The sequence below is a fragment of the Odocoileus virginianus genome, chromosome 14, assembly GCF_023699985.2.
Source record: "Odocoileus virginianus isolate 20LAN1187 ecotype Illinois chromosome 14, Ovbor_1.2, whole genome shotgun sequence".
NCBI classification, from domain to species: domain Eukaryota; kingdom Metazoa; phylum Chordata; class Mammalia; order Artiodactyla; family Cervidae; genus Odocoileus; species Odocoileus virginianus.
The window spans coordinates 51,327,623-51,337,563 of NC_069687.1; the positions used below are offsets into that span (position 1 = coordinate 51,327,623).

At 34.7% G+C, this 9,941-nt stretch overlaps 1 protein-coding gene across 7 annotated transcripts in view; it reads left to right on the plus strand.

Annotated features, from left to right (window-relative positions):
• KIF2A (kinesin family member 2A) overlaps positions 1–9,941 on the plus strand; it is a 76,046-nt gene that overhangs the window by 59,383 nt on the left and 6,722 nt on the right. For 4 of the 7 annotated variants that reach the window (XM_020879106.2, XM_020879107.2, XM_020879108.2 and 1 more), the window contains exons 17-20: positions 2,301–2,414; positions 3,467–3,617; positions 6,859–6,960; positions 9,194–9,329. In XM_020879106.2, coding sequence (XP_020734765.1) covers positions 2,301–2,414; positions 3,467–3,617; positions 6,859–6,960; positions 9,194–9,329 — 503 coding nt within the window. The remainder of the gene's footprint in view (positions 1–2,300; positions 2,415–3,466; positions 3,618–6,858; positions 6,961–9,193; positions 9,330–9,941) is intronic. The other 3 variants (XM_020879109.2, XM_020879110.2, XM_020879111.2) reach the window with 1 other exon arrangement.

Consider the following 9,941-nt stretch of genomic DNA (forward strand, 5'->3'; position numbering starts at 1 on the left):
TTATATAGTTTTAAATTTCTGTTATCACATACTGCATTTGTGATTTTAACCTAAAGATAAAATGCCTCTTTGTATTACATTTCTAGTATGGTGAGTCTTTTGATTTTGCTAAACATAAGTATTTGTAGTATTTTTTTGTTTTAGTCACTACTGAGGTTTTTTTTTTAATCTTTCATTAAGACGTTACATATATATGCATATAGGAAAGTACCCAAACATAATGTAATAAACGAATACTTCATACATTACATAATGTAATGTAATGAATACTTAAAAAGTGTAAATTCTGGTGATTAGACCAGGAAATAGAACATATTCAGTCCCCCCAGAAAATTCCCCATGTGTCCCTTTCTGATCACAAATCCTGAATAACATGCTTAAATCCATTAATCTCAATCCATTATCCTGATTTTAGGATAAATTGCTCAGTTTTCTTTCTTTCTCCCTTTTTAAAAATAGTTTTACTACCTATGAATGTGTCTTTGAACAATATAGGTAGCTGTATTTGAACTTCACATAAATGAGAACATCCTTTGTTCTTTTGTATTTTGCTTTCACTTCAAGAGATTTTAAAAAATCATCAGTAGAAACTGTTGGAAAGTATAAACTTACCTTTTGCCAAAAGATGAAAAATAATTTCTTTAAAAATATAATAGAATTTTATTTTTAAACTTAATCCCTTTTAAACTTTGAATTATAAAATCCTAGCTGTGAACCTTTAATAATTCTTTGTAGTGAACATTTTTGGTATTGTAGGGTTTTTATCACTAATTTAAAATGTTTCTTATTTCAGAATTGTTCATGGGAGAGATGAGGAACAGCTTAATGTTATAGTCCTGTTGTAGAATTAAAACCCTCATATCTTCAGACTTCTGTATTTGGTCATTCCTCTAGTTCATTTAGACCCAAGTAAAATATTTTAATTTATTATCATGTAATGTGATTCATTTGCAACATTACTAACCATCTGGGCCAAACAACTCTGTCTTTTATTTCCATATCTTTAGGAATAAAGATTTTCAATCTCCTTTGATAGCTCATTTGAGAAGTATAATTCCTGCATATAGTATAGTTCAGGTTGGGCAAGAAAGCTTTGAATAGAGGGAAAATGTGTGGTTAGGGGCTAAAAGGGTACCTAAATGAAGATATTCTGAAAGAATAAGATAAGTAATGGGGTTGGGAGTAAAAAAGTGATTAAGTCAGTATTAGAAATTTGGGTTTGTCAGCATGTATGTAAATAAGCTTTCCAAAGTAACTATAAAGGAAAAAGGGCAAATGCATGATATTGAACCTTTGAGAGCAGGCATTACCCAAAGGTCAAAGATTCTAAGTATAAGACATTACTAGTTTTATCTATGTGACTATTTTTGATGTGTATAAACAGTAATTTCATTTAGTTAAACTTGAGAAGTAATGAGGAAAAACAGAGAATATGTTGGTATATATTGAAATGTTCAAACATAAAGTTTGTACTCAGCCAGGTTTGAACCTCAGTTATGCTACATTCTCACTGAATGAATCTGGGTAAGGTACTTTATTGCTCTGAACCAATTTCTTATCAGTAAAATGGTGGCTATATCACAACTTTGTTGTAATGGTTAAATAATGTCTAAGAAATACTAATCATGCTATCTGCTGATAGAAAGTAATTAATAAATATTGCCTATGATTATGAAGTGAGATTGGCCCATAGAGGATATAGGAATTCAAAAAAGTTGGTTCAGAAAACTTTGGTTAATACACCTGTTAGAGACATTCTCAAAAACAATTAAAATTCCATTGCTAAAGGATTTTCTTTGCCATGATTCATCATCTGAATCACCAAACACAGAAAATTATTTGAGTGACGGTTTTTTCAGTTTGTTCCAAAGTTGCTTCATAACAGATACATTCTAGGTGCATAGGAAAGAAGTTAATTCATTAAGATTGTATGCCATTAGGACTTTAATTCTCTTCCGTCCTGTTTGAAAAGACTGCAAGACTGTTGAGGATTCATTAATGCTAATAAAATACTCATGGTATTGACTACAGAAGAAAACTAGACACGAGTGGTCATGTAGCTTAATACAGGGCATTTCAAATTTAGTTGATGGTCTAGTTACACTTCTATAAAAGATCATAGGAGAAGGAAGAATTATGGAGTAGGGACTCAATAGAACAGAGGGGTTCAAAAACCTGTTAACGTTAATTATTTTTAAGATCCTTTTCTAGCAAATTTGTAATAAATGAAAACTTGAAATGTGCATTCCTGTCTTTACAAGAGCATTTTCTTTTAATCTGTTGCTGTTTTGGTGCTGCAGAGTAAAGGAGTTTGGAATTAGTCCGTCAGACATTCCCTTCTCACAGGGCAGCGGCAGCCGCCCTGACCTCTCTCCTTCTTATGAGTATGACGACTTTTCTCCTTCGATTGCCAGGTCTACTTTACTCTATACATACAGTGTTTATTTCAATAGTTTCTTTTGGATTGTGCTTTATATAAATGTTTCATAGCATTTACTTTCATGGCATATACTTCTTTTGTCCTGAGCCATTTTATTTTTCATTTTCATTTTGTTTGACAGGTGGTGGTTATACTGCATGATCTTAATTTTTACATACTTTATTCATTTATTTGCTTTAAAATGTTGAGTTAGAATTCAGGCTTCCTTTTCCCCTCTCATATTTTTAAGGATGATGTCATCTTTGCATATTTCTTATTGAAGGATAGACTGTCTTATTTAAAAGGAAAAGTTTACATTCTTTCTGCAAGGAAATCACAGGGATCCTCTTGACTTAAAAAATGGACGTTTGGGGGCTTCCTTAGCCCAGTGGCAAAGTGTACCCTCTTCCAAATGTGTAAATTTAAGTATAAGGGGGTAAACTTTTTTTAATGATAAAACTTTACAGCTTCTGATCTTTATGGATTAGAAATATTTCATGTGTAGGTATTTTAATTGAGCCTTATAACTACCAAAAATCTGCAAAGTATATTAAATTCTTTGATTTTTTGGAGGACTTCCCTGGTGGTCCAGGAGTTAAGACTGTGCTTCCACTCCAGAGAGCATGGTTTCGATCTCTGGTTGGAGAGCTGAGATCTCACCTGCCATGCAGTGCAGCCAAAAAAAAAAAACAAACTGATTTTTGACAATGATGCATTTATTAATCTAAGTATTGTTGCTAAGATTTTAACTGTAACAAATGTCTCATTTATTTTGAAATTCTGAATCAGCATACTTTGATTCTCAATTTGTTATTCACAGTAATTCTATCTGAAGTAATTGTAAAGCTGTATCTAAGTAAGTTCCTGAAGTTTAATATCTTGGCATACCTTTAATAATATTTCCACAGTTTTCAGTTAGATTTGATCTGGAAAGCTGACATCATCAATATTAATATGTTAATTGAATTGCTTTTACATTAAATAGGTTAATATTTCTTGTCCCTCATGAGTCTTTGTTAATTAAAGATAACTCTTATGTGTTTATAGGGTTAAAGAACTGACTGTGGATCCAACTGCTGCTGGTGACGTCCGTCCAATAATGCACCATCCCCCAAATCAGATTGATGACTTAGAGGCACAGTGGGGTGTGGGCAGTTCCCCTCAGAGGGATGATCTAAAACTTCTTTGTGAACAGAATGTAAGTGACGTAATATCGTTGCAATTATCTAATCTTAGTTGTGTCATACATACCAGAATAAATGAAAACTGTCCTCTAAATCAGGAATCAATAAACTAAAGCCTGTGGGCCTGCCATCTATTTTTACAAATCAAGTTTGTTGAAGTATGACCATGCTCACTAAGAACAGAGGCGACAGTGACCATATGGCTCACAAGCCTAAAATATGTACTAAAGTTCACTGACCCCTGATCTAACTATTCTTTTTTCCAAATTTTATACTGATTAAAATTTGGGGACTTACTTTTAGCTATGCTGGGTCTTTGTTACTGTACGGGCTTTTCTCTGGTTTCGGTGAGCAGGAGCTACTCACTAGTTGAGTTGCACAGGCTGCTCATTGCAGTGTACAGGCTTTAGGGCATGTGGGCTCAGAAGTTCTGGCTTCTGGGCTCTAGAGCACAGACTTGATAGTTGTGACTCACTGGCTTTGTTTGCTCTGTGGGATGTGGGATCTTCCTGCCTCAGGGATTGAACCCGTGTCTCCTGCATTGGCAGGCGGATTCATTACCAGTGAGCGATCAGGGAATTTTTAAAATAATACAGGAAACAGACAAGTTTGAGAATTGTACATGCAATATACCCTATACATAAAGCTTAGAAACAAGATTAACTTTAGACACATGGATATATACTAAAAGGACTCATGAACTATATCAAAAATGAAAAAAATCTGACATTTGTTATACCTAACTGCTTTCTGTATTTTTGAATGTTTGGTGACATTTCATTATTTAAAATTTTGATTCCCCTGTTGCTTAAAAATAATAATGCATAAGGACAAAGATGTATTAAAAAATAACAAAAAAGCACAGATATTTTCACATAGTTATTTAACTTCATTTTTTAAATGTATTATCTGTATAGTTTTGTATCACTTTTCCCACTGATAATCCTATAGTGGCATTTTCTTATAATGATAAAGATAGCATTTATTAGTTGCTTACTATATCATGACACATATTTGCTAAGCATTTTATTAACTGACATAATCCTCACATTTTCTAAAAGATTAAGTAATAAGTGCTGAAGCCAGGCAGGATTGAAGTCTGGATCTTTCTTATTCCAGAGTGAATCTCATGTCAGCTAAATTTATTGCCTGCTGCAATAAGATATTCTTTGAAAACAGTATAAGTTTAATGTGTTAATACTTTCCAGCAGATATTTTAAAGTCCAAATATTCTAAAGAATGGACATACTAATTTTGTTATCATGTTCCAAAATACTTCTATTAATAAAGCGGGACTTAATGCAGCAGTTCTCAACCAGGAATGACTTGGCCCCTCTCCAGGGAAAAATGTATGGAGACATCTTTGGTCATCCCAAGTGGGATGGTGTTGCTCAGATCTTGTGGGTTCAGGCGGGGGATGATGCTCAATATCATACAATGCACAGGGACATTCTCCCCCCACAAACCCCCACAAAATGTCTGTGATGCTGAAGGCAAGAAACCTGGTTTAAATAAGAGTTCTCAACTTTGAACCATAGATAATAAATAAATAAAAATGAAATCCTGGTGTTAGTCTATCCTCTGTCCCCAAAAGCTTTGAAAGAAAATGTAGTTGCTTTTGAAATCCTTAAAGCAAACCCTGCCTTGCTCCTACATATGGTGCCTCCAAAGATACAAAAAACCAAAATGAGATAGGCACTCCCTACAGCATCTCTCTCTCATTTTATTCTTGTATCTGTTGGGTCTCTGTGGGACCTTAATTTGGAGAGCTTGGCTAGGTCACTAGAACTAATCTAGACACTTTTTAAGCATGACATTATGGGTTCTTGCAACCTTCTCCACGTATGAGAGAGTGAATTTCTTTCAACTTTGCTTTCCCCAAGGAACTATCTTGAGATAGTTCAGCATTAGCCTTCAGTTAAGTATTGATGCATGTGTTACATATTCTTACTGCTATATTAAATTTTAACAAGGTAGGTAAAATGGAATCGTGTCTAGGACATACTCTGGAGATAAAAGTAATACAGTAGACAGACTGGAGGATAATCAAGTGCATTAGAATTCTGAAAGTAGTTGTACAGATAAAAAAGTACTCTGCGTGGACTGCATGGAAGTGATAGGAATTTGCATAGTATCTTGAAGCAAAGGAAAGACAGGATGTTCTGGGCTTGGCAGGGAGGTGGGCAGATAAAATAAGTAAAGGTTTTTGATTGTGGATTTACCAGAAAGACAGAATATGAGAGAATCATGCCTGCATATGTTGATTAAAAACAGATAGATGGCTCTTTGCGCAAAGAGAAAATAAAAAATTCTTTAGCTAACGTGATTATATAAACTTATAGGGATGGTAGCGTATTGATGAAAGAGTCAAATGTCTACTTACAATATTTAATTTAACCAAGATACACCCATATATTTAGAATTGTGTATTTTGTTTGAAAAATGTTGCTTTCGCACTGACATTTTCTAAAGCAATTTTAAGTGAACTTCTCTATCACTGTGGCTGAGTTTTGAGGAAATAAATCATTAGATACTAGAGTTGGAAAGGAAGCTCAAAAAAGAAAACAAAGCTGGAGAAGTTTGACTTGGTACAGGACCAAAATATATGATATGTACATTTGTAGGCATTTGTGGATGAAGTAGAGTCGTGAATTATCCATTAAAACTTCTGTAAAAAAAAACTAAGTAAATTATGTAGTGCAATTCAGGGTTTAAATTTAGTAAGAGTTAAGACCTTCAGAATACCAGTTTGATAGTCACAGTCATGAAGGATGTAATATTTACATCTCTGTTACACTGAAATGTTATTTTAAACGAACACTGAATGAACGTAAAACTCAACATTTTGCTTCTTGTACTGAAAAGAAATTTAAGACATATATATGAATTGTTAGTGAAAGTAAACAATGCTGAAGAAATATTTCAGTATATTTATAACCTGTGATAAATGTACTTTTGAAAAGTTGCACTCCTGAAAGAGACTGCTTTTTTAGAGTTATTCTGTAGTAAAACTTGGGCTAAGTGAAAACTATCTCCTACTGATACGTTTGAGTTGTCTTACTGAATGTTAAATATTTTTGACCCATGAAAAGAAATTCTGGTTTTGCCTTTCGTTTTTTATTTTTTGTCTTTAACATTCAGGCTTCTTCAGTTTCTCAATTGCATTTTTGTAAATGACATAGAAAAATCACTTTTTTATTATAAAATTTAAAATATAAACTTATGTCATAGTTTTTAAACTGTTTTTATTTTAAGGAAGAAGAGGTATCCCCACAATTGTTTACTTTCCATGAAGCTGTCTCACAAATGGTAGAAATGGAAGAACAAGTTGTAGAAGATCACAGGGCAGTATTCCAGGTGAAGTATGGCAGAATCCTTAATCACATGTTTTTCTAGAAAAATTAACTATTAATGACTTTTGAATGTCACACTAATCTAAAAAAGTGCTTGTTTATATTTATGCATATGTGTGTTTGTAGGGCATATGACACAGTAAATTTTGAGTAGAATGAATGATGACTACAAACAAACTTTCTTTGCAACTGTGGTAAAAAGATGTGGTTGATTTTTACTATTCTCCCACTTTATTTGCTTTTGTTAGTTGTCTGTTTTTAGAGGAGTTCATCTTCTGCCCTCCTTTACCTGTTTCTTCATGGTAGGCAGTTGGAAAACTTTACTGAAGGGTGTCAGAGCAGTTAAGTAAGAGTTAGTGTTTGCAGAAAAGGAAGGTTTTTTCGGGAGAGTTACTGCTCTGACTGAGCTGTCAGTCACAGACGAATGAGGGGGAATATATCCCTTCATATAGCTGTAACTCCTTAGGTATTTATCCTATTGTATGTTCAGCCTATTTATAAAACCTTTTACTATATGAACCTCCCCTCTTTATTAAACAAGAAAGTATTCTGGAGGGTGATACCTATTTGAACATCTTTATGGAGACTGCACGGTCGACTTGCTCCTGAACCCCACTCCCTTCCCATAGTACTATAAATCCTTTGTCCTATTAACCTGTATATCCTTCTCTGATATTGAAGAAATCTTTATCTGTAAACAAATATTAACATTCCTCAACTCTAGGCAATTCACACCCTTGGATGAAGGGCTCAAAAATACGAGAACTATTTATAATTGTAGAGTTGGATGCACAATGATTAAAACTGTTAAAGTCAAACGCTTATTATGAGGCTCTCTTAAGAGCCCTAAGTTTTTAGATTAAATCAAAAAGGACACTTGTAATTTTAAGAAAATTGTTAGAATAATACGAACACCCGTAAAACTCAAACAGGGTCCCCTGGTGGCTCAGTGGTAAAGAGCCCGCCTGCCAAACGAGGAGATGCTGGTTTGATCCCTGTGTCGGGAAGATACCTGGAAGGAAATGGTAATGCACTCCAGTATTCTTGCCTGAGAAATTCCATAGACAGAGGAGGCTGGCAGGCTACAGTTCATGGGGTTGCAGAAGAGTCAGACATGACTTGGTAACTAAACAACAAAACTCAGTTAAGTGAGGCTTTCAAGACCCTAATGCTGGGAATGATTAGGGGCAGAAGGGGACGACAGAGGATGAGATGGCTGGATGGCATCACCTACTCGAAGGACACGGTTTTGGGTAGATTTTGGAAGTTGGTGATGGACAGGGAGGCCTGGCGTTGCTGCAGTTCATGGGGTTGCAAAGAGTCGGACACGACTGAGTGACTGAACTGAACTAGTCATTAAATTGCATTGATGTTTGGAAAAGTGAAACTGTGTGTACTGTAAAAAGCTAGAAAATGTCCATATTTATATCCCCTAACTCTTTAATTTAAAATGATCTGACCTTGTTAATAATCTATGGTTCGTGGCATTGTGAGAAAATGAAATTCATCAGTTCCACATATCTAAACTGAGTTAACGGTTTCGTTAAAACACTTAGAATAGTAGTAATTAGTTACTATTTAGTGGTTCAATTGACTCTTCTAAATTGGGCTTTCTTGGGGATTCGTTGGTGGTCCAGTGGTTAGACTCTGCACTTTCACTGCTGAGGGCCCAGGTTCAGTCCCTGGTCAGGGAACTCTTAAGATTTTACAGGCTACACAGTGCAGCAAAAAAAATGGGAGCTATCCAGTGTTTCCTTACAGTCAATAATTTTGAAGAGCTAGTGTTTCGAATTTATGATTACCTCTTTGCGCAACCTCTGTGAGGCCCAAATGGATGTTAATTTCAGTTATAGTCTCCCATAGGCCTCCTGAGACGCTCAGAAGTTTTATCACACCCATTGTTTTAGGGACAGCTGAGGCTTTGAGAGTTACTCTGCTCATGGATGGGCATGCGTGTGTGTGATTCATTCCCACTTGTTCATGTGTTTGCTTCATTCCCTTCCCCAAACCCCACTCAAAGTAAACATAGGACTTTTTTTATGCCTATCATGTTTATATTTGAATTTAAAGAAATATTTCTTGACTTTATTCTGTAAATAAAGATGTTTTATGGTTATAAATATTTCAGAGAATACTGTCTTGAGTATGTTTGATTATATTTAAGATAAATCTATAAATTGGTTTCTGTCTTAAAGAGGCTTACTGGATTTTTTTTTTGCGGGGGTGGGTCGTTTTAGGAATCTATCCGATGGTTAGAAGATGAAAAGGCTCTCCTAGAGATGACTGAAGAAGTAGACTATGATGTGGATTCATACGCCACGCAACTTGAAGCTATTCTTGAGCAAAAAATAGACATTTTAACTGAACTGCGGGGTAATTGTTTTCATTTTATCATTTGAAATCTGCCTAATATTTGTATGTAATTAGTGGGAAGATTTCATATTGTAAGAAGACATCTGAAGTAAAGATTATGGGCATGTTTAGCATCTTTCTAGAGTTATAAAGACCAGCTCACCATTCTGGGGTTTTTTCCTGAAAATGAAACATGAAATATTATAAGTGCTGTCTATCATCTTTTTTGTTTTAGTCTTTGGAGAAGATAAAGACATCTTATGATTAAAGAGGGAAAATACATTTTAACAAGTTTTTAAGTTTTATATACCCACGCAGAGCTTTGGTTTGTTAGGCCAATTCTTTTCAGTATTATTTTTCTTGGTTTAGATCTATTCCAGGTCATCTTTCTATCACCTCCTACCTGCATCTCCTTTCTGTGCATATCTTGTCATGATTTTCCTTTGAACTCTTGTTTTAAAAAATGAAGGGGAAGGTTCCAAACAGCTACTCTTTCTGCTTTGTTCATGAAGGAAAGCATGTGGCTTACCCACATGCCATGTCTTCTTTCTTGACTTTATAGTTACTAAGCTTATCTGTGCGACTTCAGATAAGCACGTGTTACATGTGCTGATTTCCTAGGCTTTGGCAAAT